This window comes from Hyaena hyaena, unplaced genomic scaffold (genome assembly GCF_003009895.1).
Source record: "Hyaena hyaena isolate Hyena2069 unplaced genomic scaffold, ASM300989v1 scaffold_9, whole genome shotgun sequence".
Lineage (NCBI taxonomy): Eukaryota > Metazoa > Chordata > Mammalia > Carnivora > Hyaenidae > Hyaena > Hyaena hyaena.
Window position 1 is genome coordinate 5,747,486 of NW_024080641.1, and position 17,234 is coordinate 5,764,719.

The 17,234-nt window shown below is 49.9% G+C and overlaps 1 protein-coding gene across 1 annotated transcript in view; it reads left to right on the forward strand.

The window, feature by feature from the left end:
* The window catches only part of PLAUR (plasminogen activator, urokinase receptor), a 12,748-nt gene extending 1,258 nt beyond the window's left edge, over nucleotides 1–11,490 (forward strand). Inside the window, exons 2-7 of the mRNA XM_039249946.1 lie at nucleotides 862–972; nucleotides 2,190–2,333; nucleotides 7,467–7,625; nucleotides 8,193–8,327; nucleotides 9,499–9,645; nucleotides 10,930–11,490. Coding sequence (XP_039105877.1) covers nucleotides 862–972; nucleotides 2,190–2,333; nucleotides 7,467–7,625; nucleotides 8,193–8,327; nucleotides 9,499–9,645; nucleotides 10,930–11,183 — 950 coding nt within the window. The 3' untranslated portion in view covers nucleotides 11,184–11,490. The remainder of the gene's footprint in view (nucleotides 1–861; nucleotides 973–2,189; nucleotides 2,334–7,466; nucleotides 7,626–8,192; nucleotides 8,328–9,498; nucleotides 9,646–10,929) is intronic.
* The last annotated feature ends 5,744 nt before the right edge of the window (nucleotides 11,491–17,234 follow it).

Genomic DNA, 17,234 nt, shown 5'->3' on the forward strand with positions numbered 1-17,234 from the left:
GAGGGGAGAGAGCTTCGGGGGAGGAGCGGGTGGGCGGGGAGAAAGCGTTGGGGGAGGAGCCAGTGGGAGGGGCGAGAGCTTCGGGGGAGGAGCTGGTGGGCGGGGCGAGAGCTTCGGGGGAGGAGCGGGAGGGCAGGGAGAGAGCGTTGGGGGAGGAGCGGGAGGGCAGGGAGAGAGCGTTGGGGGAGGAGCCAGTGGGCGGGGAGAGAGCTTCGGGGGAGGAGCGGGTGGGCGGAGAGAGAACTTCGACCGAAGCTACTGTAGTGGGGGGTTAGACCCTCCCGAGCGCTGGTGCGCGGAGTTCGAACTTTGGCCTGGGCTGTCGTTGGGGGAGAGAAGGTTGGAGATAGGCTAAGGAAAGGAGTAGAGTTTGGGGTCGTTAATGGGGCGATAGTTGGTGGGAGGCACGGGGGGACTGGGGTAGAACAAAGATCAGCTGCCCCGCTCCTAGGAGGGCTTGAGAAGCAGAATAGCCCCAGGGCAGGTGGGGTGGTGGATAGGACCTAAACAGGAGCTGGGCTCTAACGCCCAGACGGACAGAGGGTGAGGATTGGACTTTCAGGATTGGGCCCGCGTGGGTGCAGAATTCAAGGGAAAATGAGCCAGGGCGGGACTTGAGAGAAATATTGTGAGCGGGGATAGAACGTTTAGGGTAGGGGGACATAGATACAACGTGGAGCTAGAGACAGACTGGAAGTACTGCTGGCCTGAACCCAGTGTTGGAACCAAAGGTCGGGCAGAACGCGGAGCGTGAACTTGAGTGCACAGAGCCTGGGGGTTTGGCCCTGGTATTGGGGCATGAAGAGGCAAGGGAGGACTCTGTCACTGGGCCATAACGACCTTTCCTCTCTCTTTCCCCAGCGTCCTGGGGCCTGCAGTGCATGGTGTGTGGGAGGAACGGGCAGTGCCATGTGGAAGAGTGTGCCCTGGGCCAGGATCTCTGCAGGACCACCATCGTGCACACATGGGAAGGTGAGATCCCCCACCCGGTCCCTACAGGGAACTCGAGTGACCAAGAAACCTCATTTCACCAGTAATCAGGGAAGTGGAAAGGAAAAAGACAAGGAGACCCCATTTCACACCCACCAGATTGAGAAGCATTCAAAACACTGACAAAGCTGGGATGGAGGAGAATGTGGGGCTGCACACCCTGTTAATAGTGGGGCTAAACTGGTGCATCTACCGCAAAGAGCAATTTGGCAGTATTTCATACAGATGAAGATTAGCATACCCCACATCCAGCAGTTCAATTCCTAGGAATATAGAAACCCCAAAGAACCTTGAACACATGTGCCAGAGACACATGTATGAGAATGTTCTTAGCAGTAATGTTTGTGATATGGATTAGTCATCAGCAGAAGAGAAACATGGTAAAATGATACAATGGAATGCTTTCAGCAGTTTAAATGAAGGAACTAGAGCTGTGGGCGTTAAAGTGGATACATCTCAAAAAAATAAGGTTGAGAGAAAAAAAGCATGTTGCAGAGTATGATACCTTTTAATATAAACAGTATGTAACAATATACAATAAATAAACAATGTCCAAATCAATAATAATATGTGAGGCACACCTAGTATGAGAATGACCTATACCATTAGTTGCTTCTGGACAGGGCGTAAGGACAATGGGATTTGGAGGGAGTGATCAAGAGACTTTAAATGTGTCTTTTAAATTTAAGTTCTTTTTAAAAATATCTGAAACAAAATATAGCAAAATGCTAATATTTTATAAAATTTGGTGATGAATACACAATACCTATTACATCACTCTCATACTATTTCGCAAGCTTGTAACATTTTTTAAAAATTCCTGTAAGAGGGGAGCCTTGGTGACTCAGTTGGTAGAGGATTTGACTCTTGATCTCAGGTCTTGATCTCGGAGTCATGAGTTCAAACCCGGCATTGGGCATGGAGCCTACTTTAAAAAAAAAAATCCTATTAGAGGCATCTCGCTGCTAAAATCACTAAGCTGAGCAGAAGGAGTAGATGGATCCAGAAGTTGTCTGCAACCGTGTTGTCACTGAGATAGAGTAGGCCCTCTGTGTTGGGGGAGGGGGGTGGCAGATGGACCCAAGAGAAGAAGCCTGGCAAGGATCAGCACCGGAAGTGGGGGACGCTATGACCAGGAGTATCAGAGGCTGGTTGGGTGCAGGAGAGTCTTTGGGATGATAAATACGCATTCCTCACAGGAGTTGATGAGCTGGAGGTGGTGGAGAGAGGCTGTGCTCACCCAGAGAAGAGCAACAGAACCATGAGCTATCGGATGGGCATGCAGATCATCACTCTTACCGAGACCGTGTGTGGGACTGACTTGTGCAACCGACCCCGTCCTGGTGAGTTGGGCGGCCATCGGCATCCCCGACCCCCGCACCATCTCGGACTAAAACTCATCGATTTCCTGATCTTGCTGTCCCCACCAGCCCCGATGCAAATGCCCGTTTAGCAAAAAGACTTAGAAAGGCTCAAGTTCCCACAGGAGAGGGTAGGAAGCAATTTATCCACGTTGCTTGTTCATGCGTGCCGGTTCCTCTTTCTGCCCCTGGTGAGGAAGGAAACTGGTTAAGTCCAGACCAGTCACAGCGACGTCAGTAACCAGAGCACCTACGTTTGCACTGTTTCTTGTTCATCCATCCTGACCTCAAACTTTCATCTGTTGGCGGGGACTGAATCAGACGTTTATTTTCAAGGAATTGACACTGACATCATCTTTCTGTTAGGTGTGCTTAAGGAAAGCACTAATAATTGAGTAGACTCAGTTAATCCTTCTAATCGTAGATAATATTCAAAATATCTAACAATATCAGTCAATGCCTAAGGCACTGACCAATCAGAATAGGCTCCTGGAGCACCCCCCCACCCCGACCCTAGCTGATGAGTCTTGGGAACATAGGGTTCTAAAGAGAGAGTTGGGAGCGCCTGGGTGGCTCAGTCAGTTAAGTGTCTGGCTTCGGCTTACATCGTGATCTCATGGTTCGTGGGTTCGAGCCCCACATCGGGCTCTGTGCTGACAGCTCAGAGCCTGGAGCCTGCTTGGGATTCTGTGTCTCCCTCTCTCTGTGCCCCTCCCCCACTCACAGTCTGTCTCTCTCTGTGTCTCTCTCAAAAATAAATAAACATTACCAGGGTGCAAGCTTGGGGCAGCAGCTGTCAATTCAGAAATTTAATAAGTGGTAAAACTATATCAGCCCCATTTCTAAGGCCATTTTATCCTGCATGTGGTGACTAGACTAGTTGGTTAAACCTCATTCTGTGCTTATGTGATACCGGGGATACACAGGCGATCAGGACAGCTTTGGGCCTGGACTGGAAGCCCAGTGGGATGAGAGTGGGGGTGAGAGACCCGTCACCAGACACTGCTCAGGTTAATGAGCACCAGGATGGGGAAGCACAGGCAGAGGGTGAGGACCCTGATAGGGGAAACAGATTAGAGGGGTCAGAGTTGTAATGGGGAAGCGTAGTCCAGAACTTTCAGGGCTGATATAGAGGAAACAGACACCAGAGTGATCAGGGCTGGGAGAAATGAAGAGTTGGGACTGTGGGACCCTAGGGGAGATACTGGGCCCAGGGCAGGGAAGTCTTCCTACAGGAAGCAGCGACTAGGCTGGATCTTGAGGGATGAGTAGGAGTCAGACTATTGAAAAGACAGTGGAAAGGGTTTCCTGGGGAGACCTGCAGACACAAAGGCCCAGCGGTGGATGCAAGTAGCATGGCTGGAGGAAGGAAAACGACGGGCAAGAGGAACTGGTGAACCTGGCAGGGTCATATTACACAGGGCCTTCCAGGCTGTGGTGAGGAATATAGACCATCTGGGGAACAGTGGGAGGTCATGGAAGGGTTTTAAGCAGAGTGTCACCATCAGATTTGGATTTTTAAATAAATTGTTCTGACCCCTGTCCAGATGGAGAAGAGGGTGACTGGATTCGAATGCCAGCCATGCAGATGGAGAGAAGGGGTGGATTTAAGAACTAGTGAGCAGATGGGGTGCCTGGGTGATTCAGTCGGTTGAGCATCTGACTCTTGGTTTCAGCTCAGGTCATGATCTCGAGGTTTGTGAGTTCGAGCCCCACATCAGGGTCTGTGCTGACAGCGTGGAGCCTGGTTGGGATTTTCTCTCTCTACCCCCCTCCTTCTCTCTGTCCCTTCCTCACTTATGCTGCCTGCCTGTCTGTTTTGTCTCTCTCAAAATAAATAATTTTTTTTTTTTTAAAAAAGAACTATTTAGCCGGTAGATTAGCAGGACTTAGTGATGGGTTAGACATGGGGGTTGGTTTGCAGCTCTGGTCATGATGGAGTCACATGTATTGGACTAATCTGCCAATGACAAGCAGAAAAGCCAGACAAATTATAAACAGTTATTTGAGGTCACTGGAGAGCAGTAAATGAAGAGAAGAGGTAGGTGAGATGCAACAATCCTTGAAATAAGGGAAGTGCAGAAGTTGAGATATGCAGACAAGCTGGTTTTTTTCCTCAAGTGCACTTTCCAAATCATGGCCGTCGAGGGGAAATAGAACCCAAATAAGCAGATCATCACTAGACTGAGAAGACAAGGGTTAGATCCAGGGCTGCCAGAGCATCTAGAAAATGAAAGGTAAAATCCTAGAACACACGGAACCACAGACAAGGGAGTCCCCACATTTGCAAATTTCTTTTATGTCACTGGCAAGCTGTATGTGCTTAGGGTGAGACTCCAAGAAACTCAGCAGAAAATAGTATCCAGGAAGCTACAGAACTGAGCAAGGATTCCAGCAGGCATATGATGCTTGGGAGACCAGAGTTGCCAAGTTGGAGAGAGAGGCCTTGCTAACCACCCCCATGCTTCCTCTCAGTCCACACCTTGGTGTAAGGGCAAAACTGAAATAGACCAGGCCTAAAAATGCCTACATCTGATGTCAGCAGGAAGAAAACCTAACCGTCTTGGGAAGAAAGTAACCTTTCGAGCCTTTACAAATTTTCATTATGATGTCTGGCATCTAATCAAAACTTACAAGGTACCCTGAAGAAAATAAAAAGGACCAATTAACAGGAAACCAAGAGAGAAATCCAACTGTAGAAACAGACCCATAATGATTCAGATAATGGAGTTATTAGATGGGGAAATTTACAACAGCCGTGATCAATACAGTCTAAAGAAATAGAGAAAATGTAAGTTTTAGCAGAAATGTGGTGTCCATTTTTTAAGAGTCAAACAAGAAATACAGAATAGCGACTGAAATTAAGAACTCAGTAGACATGCTTAATAGAGAGCAAGTATAGACGTATCCAGATTGATGCTAGCTGCAGAAGATCAGGGAACCTGCCAGATTTCTGCCCTGGGGGACTGAAGAACAGGGCCACCTCAGAAATGTGGAATCCAGGAGAGAAGGACTAGTTTGGAGAAGATGGAGAGCTTCCCTTGGGGCATGTAGAGATTCAGGTGTTTGAGGGATAGTCAGGGGGCCTCCAGGAGGAAGGTGGGTGTACAGGTACAGAGCTCAGAGAGAAGTCCTGCCTGGGCTGAGTTCCCAGCAAACACATGGAGATGAAGCCAGGTCAATGGATAGCATCCCCATGGGAGAGTGTGTCTTGTGAGAAATGAAAAGAGCCTAAGATCCCTGAAGATCACCCACATTTAGACAAGCAACATAGAAGAGTTCACCGGGGGACCCTAGAGTAGTATGATCGCCGTGCTTTTTTTTTTTTTTCCATGGAAGTTCATGTTGGCATTTATTTTTCTTTAGGGTTGGGGAAGCTTTGGGTTTGGATGTAAATGATTCACCTAATTCCAGCAGCTGGCCTGCCAATTGGGAGAGTGGCTGAGACAGCCCTCTCTGTTATGTAAGACTTGGCCCCAACTCAGCTTGGATATTCAGGGTCAGGAAGGGGAGGGCATGCCAGGCTCAGGAATGGTGTGAGCCAAGGCCTGGGCAGAGGAATGGCTATGGTGTTTCCAGGGAAAAATAATTCATCCACTTGGCCTGGACCAGAAGGTGTGAGAGGCAGAGTTATCACAGGTCGATCAAGTGAGGCTTGGATCCCTGACACAACTGGGTAGTATATTAATTATCCGTGGCTGCATTGCAGATTGTCCCCAGGCTCGAAACAAAGTTAAGCGTGTATTATTTCACAAAGTTTCTGAAGGTCAAGAATCTGGAAGTGACTTGCATAGATGGTTCTAGATCTTTCATGAGGTTGGAGTCAAGGTGACTGCTGGCTCCAAAGAGAGCTTCAGTCCCATGGACGATACGATCCCGTGACTTGGGCAAAGGCCTCAGTTCCTCGCCATGTAGACGGGTATGTGGGGTATTAGTGTCCTAACACCGTGACAGCTGGATTCCCTCCAGACCAGGTAATCCACGAGAGAACCAGGAGGGAGTCACAGTGCCTTTTATGATCTAGGACAGGAGTCATACGCCATCATTTCCGCAACATTCCTCTTAGTTATCCAGGTCAGCCCATATACGAGGGCGGGCATACCAGGAGCCAGGGGTCACTGGGGGCTGTTTTGGAGATTGGCTACCACAGGAAATAAGAACAGGGTTTTGAGCAATTGTTGATTCATTCGTTTCACAAATATTTATTGAATATCTTCTCTGGCCCTGACCCTGTGCCGGGTGGTGTTGGGACCTGGTAATGATGGAGACAGTCCCCGCCCTTCCCCCTGGGGCTCAGAGTCCAGTCAGACAGGGAGGACCCAAAGCGGGGTGTAGCTAGAAGGGGAGCCCAGAGGGGCACCTGATCCAGCCCGGGAGGTGAGGGAGGACTTCTTAGAGGAGGTGAAATTTGAGAAGATGAGGCATGAAGAACAAGTAGAAGGAAACAGGAAAAGCAGGGAGCAAGGAAGCATGTTCTAGGCAAAGGCTGGATGCCAGTCAGCCTGCACATTCAGGGACTGCGGGAAGTTGTGGAGGGGTAGAGCCTGAGGGGCTAGTGGAGGGCGATGAGGCAGGAGGGGTGGCTAGGACCCAGACTTTGATGGGCCTTGAATGCCATGCCGAGTGTCTTGGATTTTATTCTGAGGGCACTGGGGAGCCATGAAGGAGTTTTGAGCAAGGCAGAGGAAGGGTCAGATTCGAGTATTAGAAGCATCCTTCGGAGCTCTGTGCTGACAGCTCAGAGCCTGGAGCCTGCTTCAGATTCTGTGTCTCCCTCTCTCTCTGCTCCTCCCCATTCGCACTCTGTCTCTCAAAAATGAATAAATGTTAAAAAAAAAAAAATTAAAAGCATCCTTCTAGGGCTAAGTGGGGATGCACTTGGTGGGGTTGGGTGGGGGAGGCAAGAATGGAAACCTGGTATTCAAGGGGGTCTGACCTTCTCATGGGGCTGGAAAGGAGGGGGGGGTGGTGCTAGAAAGATTTAGGAGGTGGGATGGGCAGGGCTTTGATGATGGGCTGAAGGGTGAAATGAAGATGAATTGATGCTAAAGTGAGTCTTCAAGGGAACCAGATCTCCAGGACTCTCCCATGGAGTCTTCACCCCTCCCCAAACAGGTCGGGCTCCCTCCTTTCCCCGAACCCGAAGCCGTTACCTTGAATGTGTTTCCTGCGCCTCATCAGACCTGAGCTGTGAGAGAGGCTGGATCCAGAGCCTGCAATGCCGCAGCCCCGGAGAACAGTGCCTGGAGGTGGTGACCCACCGGACCCTGAAAGGTGAGCCCCAACCGACCAGCAGCTCCTTCTCCCTGCCTTGCCCCTCGCCAAGGCTGCAGTTAACAACCACCCCAGAATATCAAGCATTTAAGCAAGGTAGAAAGTTAATTCTGTCACGCAGGAGTCTGGTGATACTAAGTCCTGGGCCAGCAGGATGGTTGTACAGTCACCAGGAACCCAGATGCCTTCTCATTTCTTATATATTGCTTCCATTCTCATGAATGCCTCATAGTCCAAGGTGGCTGCCAGAGCGCCAGGCCTCACGTCCAAGTTCCTGGAAGGAGAAAGAGAAAAAGGGACAAAAAAATAGGCACTTTTCCTTTTGTGAGGGTTCTCCTTTCTGAAAGTCCCATAAAACCTTTCTGTTTATATCACATTGGCCAGTCACATGACTGCTCTTATGGCGGGTGGAAAATGTGACTTTTGGCTAGATAATGGCTGCTCCAAATAAAATGAGGGTCCTACGATGAACGGTGAGGCAGGAAATGGACAGATGACTGGGGCCGTGGGCAAACCCAGTCTCAGCCCCTCACCAGTAGTCTGACGTCTCTCCTCTGCCCCCTGCAGGCAGTCCGCGCGATGAGCACCACGCCCGAGGCTGTGGCAACCTTCCCGGCTGCCCAGGCCCCACCGGCTTCCACAACAACCACACCTTCCACTTCCTGCGGTGCTGTAACACGACCAAATGCAACGGGGGCCCAGGTGAGGGGCAAGGCCACGGAGGCCTGGGGTCGGGGCAGGGAGGCGTGCCCAGGCTGCTGCCACTCACAGGCCACGCCTCCTCTCTAGGTCTCCTGCTCCTCTGAAAGCCCCTCCTCAAAGACGATTTGCGTGGGAATTCAAGGAGCCCATCAAAACTTTCCCCAGACCTGTGCTTTATGCTTCCTGGAATCCTTCCACTGCTTACTGCCCTGGCCTGAGCCACCGGGAGCCCTTGCCTACATTGTTACAGTAACCTTGCTGCACCACCCCCACTCCTGCACCCTAGGTCAATGCCCAACACGGCAGCCAGAGTGATTTCTGAAAAATGTAAAACAGAGCAAGCATGGCCCCTCCTTCCTCAAGTCGCTGCAGCGACTTCCCCTTGCTCTCAGAATAAAATCCAAAGATCCTATGCCCTATGTAATCAGCACCTGTCTGCCTCATGGTCGACACTTTTTTCTGCAACTGCCAAACTCCATCCTGCCTCAGAGCCTTTGCACATGCAGTACCATCCTCCAGGAACACATCTCCCCCCCCCCCCACCCCCAGAGTTTGCCTAGCTGGCTGCTTCTCATTTGTTAGGTCTCAGCTTTAAAGTGTGGTCCTTGGGGAAGCTTTTCCCTTCCCCACCCCCGTCCAGTATAATCTAGCTCCTTCGTGTTATTCCGCCTGTATAGACCAGCACTGTCCAACAGAACTTTCCACAGCGATGGAAATGTTCTGCATCTGCACCTTCCAATATGGTAGCCACTACTTCATCTGGCTATTGAGCACTTGAAATGTGAGCTGAATTTTGAATCTTAGTTAATATGAATTAACTTCAGTGTCAATGCAAACAACCACGCTTGGCTAGTGGCTACCATATTGGACAGCGTAGCTGCAAATGGGAAGTGCTGTAGGGCAGGGACCGTTTCGTCTTCCACAGCTGCTTGCCCAGTGCGGGGTCAGAGGGTCAGACGGGGAGCCGGGAGGTGGGATTTCTCTCAGAGGTTCTATAAAGAACCCGCCAGAAGAGAGTGCCGTTCAAGTGCGTGACCACTAGGTGGCTCCAAGACATCTGGGGCGGCGAGCTGACAGTTCCAGGGAGGTGATACAAGGCAGGACCCTCCACCCTCCTGCCCAGACCCCCACGCTAATTTCCTTGGTTTCTGTGTCCTTGTCTCCTCCCAAGTCGTGGAGCTTCAAAACCTGCCTCTGAATGGCCTCCAGTGTTACAGCTGTGAGGGGAACAGCACCCATGGGTGCTCCAACGAAGAGACGTCCCTGACTGCCTGCAGAGGCCCCATGAATCAATGTCTGGAAGCCACCGGCACTAACGGTGAGCCCCTCTAGGAGGCTGGGAAAGGCTACTTGTGGGTGGGAGGTTGTCACCTGGAGGTCGACTTAATAGAGGTGGGGGTCTTCCTGTGGAAATGGTAGGAGAGGGGGCGCCTGGGTGGCTCAGTCGGGTAAGCGTCCGACTTCAGCTCAGGTCATGTTCTCGCGGTTCGTGGGTTCGAGCCCCGCGTCGGGCTCTGTGCTGACTGCCAGCTCAGAGCCTGGAGCCTGTTTCAGTCTGTGACTCCCTCTCTCTCTGACCCTCCCCTGCTCACGCTGTCTCTCTCTCTTTCTTAGAAATAAATAAAAAGCATTAAAAATTAAAAAAAAAAAAAGAAAGAAAAGGTAGGACTACCTTCAGGAGGGTGCAAAGTGTAGTCAGGAATTAGGGCTTCCATTAGGAAATGGGTGTTTCGGCAACAGAGATGTGGGGGCGGGGCTTCGCACAGTGGGCGGGACTTCCTATGGACATCACAGGCCTCCATCCTGTGCCATCCTGGACTCCTCTCTCTATTCCAGTGGTTCTCCACGTTTTTCATCTCAAAATTCCTTCATGCTGTTAAAAACTATGACTTACGTCCGTGATATCTATAGATATTTACTGCATTAGAAGTGAAAACAGAACTTTTAAGAGATGTATTTATTAATTTATTTTGAAATAAAGCCTCATTCCATCTGAACATATTGTTTCTTTAAAAAAAATTTTAATGCCATTTTCCACAACAAAAACATTTAATGAGAATGCTGGCATTGTCCTACCATTTTGCAAATCTCTTAATAGAAGACAACTGGATCCTCCTATCTTTTTTATTTTTTATTTATTTTTTTGAGAGACAGAGACAGAGCATGAGCAGGGGAGGGGCAGAGAGAGAGGGAGACACAGAATCCGAAGCAGGCTCCAGGCTCTGTAGCCTGACGCGGGTCTCGAACCCACGAACCGTGAGATCATGCCCTGAGCCCAAGTCGGACGTTTAGACAGCTGAGCCACCCAGGCGCCCCTGGATCCTCCTACCCGCTTCTGCCTTCAGTTGCTGCAAGATCATATGTCCTGGGGGTTCCAGAAAACCCTGCTGTACACTTAAAAGAGCGGAAAAACCAAATGCTGTTTTAACATTATTATGAGAACAATTTTGACTTCACACTGCCCCTGAAGGGTCTGAGGGGCCACACTTAAAACTCCTGCTTCCTTCAAGTGGCAACCACCGCAAGGTGGCACGTCACCCAGTGAGAATTCCAGGCCCAGCCCCAGGAGCAGGGAGTCTCACACACCCCTATTTCTCCTCAGGCCTGGGCAACCCAAACTACACAGTGAGAGGCTGTGCCACTCCCTCCTGGTGCCAAAGCCTGCACATGGCCGAAACCTTCAGCCTGACCCATTTCAACGTCTCGTGCTGTGCTGGAAACGGCTGTAACCACCCAGTCCTGGATCGCCAGCCACGCATGGGGGCGGCCCCCCACCATGGTCCTACCCACCTCAGCCTCACCGTCACCCTGCTTATCAGTGCCAGACTGTGGGGAGGCACTCTCCTCTGGACCTGAACCCCACACTCCCCCTGCCCTGGCTGGATCCAGGGGAGCCCTTTGCCCTTCCCCCGGCTTCCAGCCCCGCAGACTTGCTGTGTGACCTCAGGCCAGTGCGTCACCCTCTCTGGGCCTCAGTTATCCGAGCTGTCAAGACACCTGTCTTACAGAGTTGCAGAACCAGAGAAGAAAAGCCAGAGACAGGCTGCAGGCTAGCAGGAGAGGTCTTGTTATGTTAATATTGTTATACCATCGTTGTTAATATTAATTAATATATGTTTTATTTAATATTTTATACTGAAGTAAAGATTTTTGTACCTGTGAACAAGGTCCAATCTTCTCAGCTCCATAGCGTCTATCTTTGGGAGGATGAATGGGGGGACCCTGGAATTAGGGGTCACATCGTAGGACCCAGGCATCTGAGGCTCCAGCCTTGGGAACAGTGCCATGTGGGCTTCCACCCAAAACCACGTCCACATCTATTTGTGGGCTCCAACTCGCCCACCCAAGTACTCACCTTCCAGTTTCTTCTCCCAAGCTCCAAAGGTCAAGACTACTTTGTTGTTCTAAGGAGAAGCATCTGCCTTTCCTAGGGGGGCTCTGAGACAGGGGATGAATGGGAGGGATAATCTGATGGCCAGAGCTCCCTGGAGGCACTCAGTGAGGAATTACAGAATTACATTTCCACGGATGCCCTCATGACAGGAAATAGAGGCTGGGCTATATTTCCTAGAACGTCTTCAGACTGACCGAGAAAAAAAAAACAGAGCTATCATTTCAATGGCACTCTGGGGGCGCAATATTGAAGAATTCATGTTTGCCGACGCAGACCTAAAGAGACAAAATTACGCTCCCCAGGACCCTATGGCTAATGAACAAAAGGATAAGGCATCTTCCGTGGTATGTGGGGGCAAGTAAGGGACAGGGTTTCCTTTTAGGAACTTCCTCAAATCACACACCACCGATGGTCCTTGTGGTGGCTTAAAGAGGTGGGGTTAGCACCTCCGGCTCTTGAATGTGAGCGGCTCTGTGACTGCTGCTTCGACCAAGAGAATGTGGTCTGGAAGCTATGCTATGCCATGTTCTGGGCCCAGGCTTAAGAAACTGGCTCTGGGGAAGCCAGCTGCCATGTGAAAGTCCTCCTACGCAGAGACTGCCACGCTCTGGGGACACCCACGCTACTCGTGCATGGATGCCATATGGGGAGAGAGGCCCAGATGTTCCAGCCGGCTCAGCCCAGAAACCCGACAAGTGGGCGAAGGAGCGACCCTGGACGTCGCGACCCCAGCAGGCGTAACGTGCGGCAGAATCAGGAAACCCAGCTGTTTTCGTTTCCAAGGACTCCCGGAGTAACTACAGACTTTCGAACCAGGTGGCTTCCAGCAACAGAAATGTATTCTCTGAGACTTCTGGATCCTAGAAGTTGGAAATCAAGGTATTGGCAATAGCGGTGCTCCTTCTAAAGGCAATGGTGAAGAATTCCTGGCCTCATCCTAGCTTCCGAGGGTTGCTGACAATCCTGGGTGTCCCTGGGCTTGCGGCCACACTACTCCAGTCCCTGCCTCTGTCATCACATGGCCTTCTTCTCAGTGAATGTGGCTGTGCGGCTCCAAACCTCTCTCTCTCCCTACAAGGACACTGGGTCATTGGACTTAGGAGCCCACCCTAAGCCAACGTGACCTCATCTTGATCACATCTGCAAAGACCCTATTTGCAAATAAGGTCACATTCGTAGATCCTAGGGGTGAGAACTTCAACGTATTTCTCAGAGGGGAGAGGGACACAATTCGATCCACAACACCAGCCAGCAACCAAGGCCAAGGTTTGGGATATATGGCCCCAAGTGAACCACCCCACCCACCTCCAGCTGTGCCAGCCAGCCCATTTTGGCCCCAGTTCATTGTGAGCAGATCTGCACTGACCCTGTTATGCCTTGCTCAAACTCCTGACTCACGGAATCTCAAAATAAAAAGGAGAGGGTTTTCCACCCCTGAGTTTTAGGGCATTTTGTTACACTGCCCTGGTTCATGGGAACAGTCATTAGTTTGGTTTTTTGCTAATTCTCCCCATTATCATCTCCAAAAAGGGCAAGACCTTGATCGGCTCACTACTACGGTATCCACAATCTCTAGAAGAATAAATCCTGGGATGCGGCAGTTAATTAAGAAAGAAAGTAGGGAAGGAAGGAAGGAAAGCTCTCATCTTCTAGGATATCTTACAACAAACACTGGGCTAGGGCTATGTCCTGTCTTGATGCCCTACCACAGAGACAAGGCCAAGATCAAATTTTCTGAGATGCTCTAGAATGAAAATTGCGGGTAGTTTCACCATTCCCAGGATTTCCTACCACAGAAGTTGGAGGCTAGGACTACACCCACCATGATGCCCTACAGCAGAGATTGGAGGGGAAGGAATACATTTCCCATGATGCCTTACAGCAGGAATGGAGGCTAGGACTGCATCTCCCATGAGACCCTGGGGCAGAGACTGGAGGCTAGGATTACACCTCCAGGCGTGCCCTCCAGTGAGGATCAGAGGTTTGAAATAGTCATCCCACGAAGGCCAACAGCAGATATTGAGGCCCGGGATACATTTCTCATCATGTTCTACCCCATCGTTAATGGCTCCCAGGTTTTTGTGGAGGGATTTTGGCTGCAAGAAATAAAACCTGTTTAAGCTGACTTAAGCAAAACCACAATGTTATTGGAAGCTTAGAATCCGAACAAGAGCTAGGTCTCTGGGCCTCACCAGGGACCAGAAACAGAACTGAAAAGCTGCGGGAAATCAAGGCTGGCTCTCTTTTGCAGAATCTCTCTGTCTCTCTTGTCTCTCTTGGCTGTGTGGTCTCCCTTATGGGCCTCCACTTTATTTTTCTGTCTCTCTACAGACCACCTTCTTCTGCTTCACATAGCAGAGCCAAATATGCCCTTGAAATGTCAAGTACCAAGAACTCCTTGCATCCCAGTTCCAAAACAGGCAGATTCTGATGGGGGCTAGTTTGGATCAGACCCCCGCCTCTGACCCTCCCTGCTACAGCCACGGAAGTTCATATCTAAGTCACTGGGTACAGTTGTTCAGGTTGTGAACAGGTCGGAGGAACAACTGAACAAGCAAACTATCACTTGGAATGTTTTCAGCTGTAAGCAGGGCTGCCTCCACATATTCTATATGAATCCGAGGCAACATGGAGGCCAGGGATGTATGTAACAGGACACCGAACTCAGAATGGTTGAAACAAAGAAGAAATTGATTATCTTACATAACAAGAGATCATGAGTCAGGGCAGTTCCTGAGTTGACTAATTCTGCTATGTCCTAAAAGATCCCATTCAGGCTTGTCTACCTCATGGCCTCAAGATGGCCGCTGCAATTCCAGACATCACACCCACGTTCAGAGGCAATAACAAAAGGCCATCTCTTCGCGGGTCTCTTTTTTGAAACAAAGAAAACTTAACCCCAAAACTCCCAAGCCGACTTGCCCTCACATTTTATTCGCCTGACTTGTTTCATACGCCTGTGCCTACGACAATCACGGGAAGAAGACCTGGAACCACAATATTAGGCAAAGTATATTTGGACCGCACTCCTGAGTCTTCCCTGATGTCATCTGGCTATTTAAGAAAGGTGGATGCCTGAACAGAATCAGGATTCTCTTAGAAAGGAAAAAGGGGGAGGGAAAGTGTAAAGGAAAAAACCCACCCATTCTTCCTCCTGTAGATGGAAAAATCCAGTTCTTCCTACTGTGTCTTTCTCCTGTGTGCCTCCTGTCACCTCACTGCCACACGGCTGCTGCCACACAACACTTCTGTTCACAAAATGTGGGGGAGTTTCCCCACCCGCAGCAAGCAGTTCTCTGTCACCTGGTCTGGGTGTCCTACAAATTATCTCAACGCGCACACAGTCCGCCTGGAGATGGCGTCAGATCCCACAGCTTAGGGGCTCAGTCCCACAACCACACTCAGATTGTGGTTTCAGATGCCGATCACAAGTGCAGGTGGTCACCTGTGCTTCCGACCTACTGCTTGAAACTCAGAGGTCCCCATGACCCCCCCTTGGCGGTGAATTAATTTGCTGGAGCGGCTCAGAGAATTCAAGGAAGTAGTTTACTTACATTTACCAGTTGATGATAAAAGGATATGACAGGAGCGCCTGGGTGGCTCATCGGTTGAGCTTCTGACTTTAGCTCAGGTCATGATCTCACAGTTTGTGTGTTCGAGCCCCGCGTCAGGCTCTGTGCTGACTGCCAGCTCAGAGCCTAGAGCCTGTTTCAGATTCTGTGTCTCCCTCTCTCTCTCTCAGAAATAAACAAAACATTAAAAATTTTTTTTAAAAAAAGGATACGACAAAGGATACAGGTGAATATCTGGATGGAAGTGATTCAAGGGCAAGGTTTATGGGAAGAGGCGCGAAGCTTCTCCAGGGCCACCACTATCCCAATACCTCCTCGTGCCCACCAACCTGAAGACCCCAAACCTCGTACTTTGGGGATTTTATGGAGGCTTCATCACATAGGCGTGATCATTCTCTAACTCCATTTTTCACCCCCTCCCTTCTCAAAAGAATGGGGAGTGGGGGGCGCAGGGCTGGAAATTCCAAGCTTCTCACCTCATCATGGCTTGCTTGCTCTTCTCAGTAACCAGCTGTCACCTAGGAGTTGGTCCAGAGCCCACCCAGAATCACCTCATTAAAACAAAAGACATTCCAGGGCACCTGGGTGGCTCAGTCGGTTAAGTGTTCGACTTTGGCTCAGGTCAAGATATCACGGTCTGTGGGTTCGGTCTGTGGGTTCGAGTCCCGTGTCGGGGTCTGTGCTGACAGCTCAGAGCTTGGAGTCTACTTGGGATTCTGTGTCTCCCTCTCTCTCTGCCTCTCCTCCCCTGCTCACACTCTGTCTCTCTCTCACAAAAATAAATAAACATTAAAAAATTTTTAAGAAAAGACATTCCTATCACCCAGGAAATTACAAGGCTTCCAGGAGCTCTGTGCCAGAAACCAGGGCAAACACCATATATATATATATATATATATATATATATATTTCTATCATCTCACAGAATGATATTGAGTAAACAATTAACAAAGTCTGCACTATCCCAACATTTGAAAAATTTACAAATGGTCGGCTCATGGTGTACCCACCACCCTCTCATAGCAGGCACAGCAGCAGTCTCCCCAATATCATTTCTGTTTTATTTTTTTTTAATGTTTTTTATTTATTTCTAGGAGAGAGAGAGAGAGACAGCGTGAGCAGGGGAGGGTCAGAGAGAGAGGGAGACACAGACTCAGAAAAAGGCTCCAGGCTCTGAGCTGGCAGTCAGCACAGAGCCCGACGCGGGGCTCGAACCCACGAACCGCGAGATCATGACCTAAGCGAAAGTCGGACACTTAACCGACTAAGCCACCCAGGCACCCCTCATTTCTGTTTTAAAAAGCTGATTTCAGGGGCGCCTGGGTGGCTTAGTCGGTTAAGCGTCCGACTGTCTGTGCTGACTGCCAGCTCAGAGCCTGGAGCCTGTTTCAGTCTGTGACTCCCTCTCTCTCTGACCCTCCCCTGCTCACGCTGTCTCTCTCTCTCTCTCTCTCCTAGAAATAAATAAAACATTAAAAATAAATAAATAAATAAAATAAAAAGCTGATTTCACCTCTGATCTAAGTGAAGGGAGCCTGTGGTTCGTGTTTAATTTAATCAGCACCGTCTCATCCCCTGGCCGTTGATAAGGACTCAGTAATAGGTGGCATCATCTGGGACAATGAAACCCAATGAAAGCTTTTCTAGGAGCTTCTGGAGAAAGATATTTCCCCACTGTGCTGAAGAAGCTTCTTAAACCTCTTCTCCCCCTTTCTCTCTCCCCCCCCACCCCCAATCTCTTTCAGTCTGGCTCTCTCCCTCTCCATCTGTCTTGCTTTTTTCTCTCTCCAGATGAGAAGGAAAGGTGTGGCCCCAGGCATATTTGCCAGCCATCTTGCAACAAGAGGGGAGTCATCTACCCTCAGGACACAGAGACAGACGGACCATGCTGAAGCCAGCTGTACCTGATACTTTTTTATTCCTGGCCCAGTTCTCTTTCTC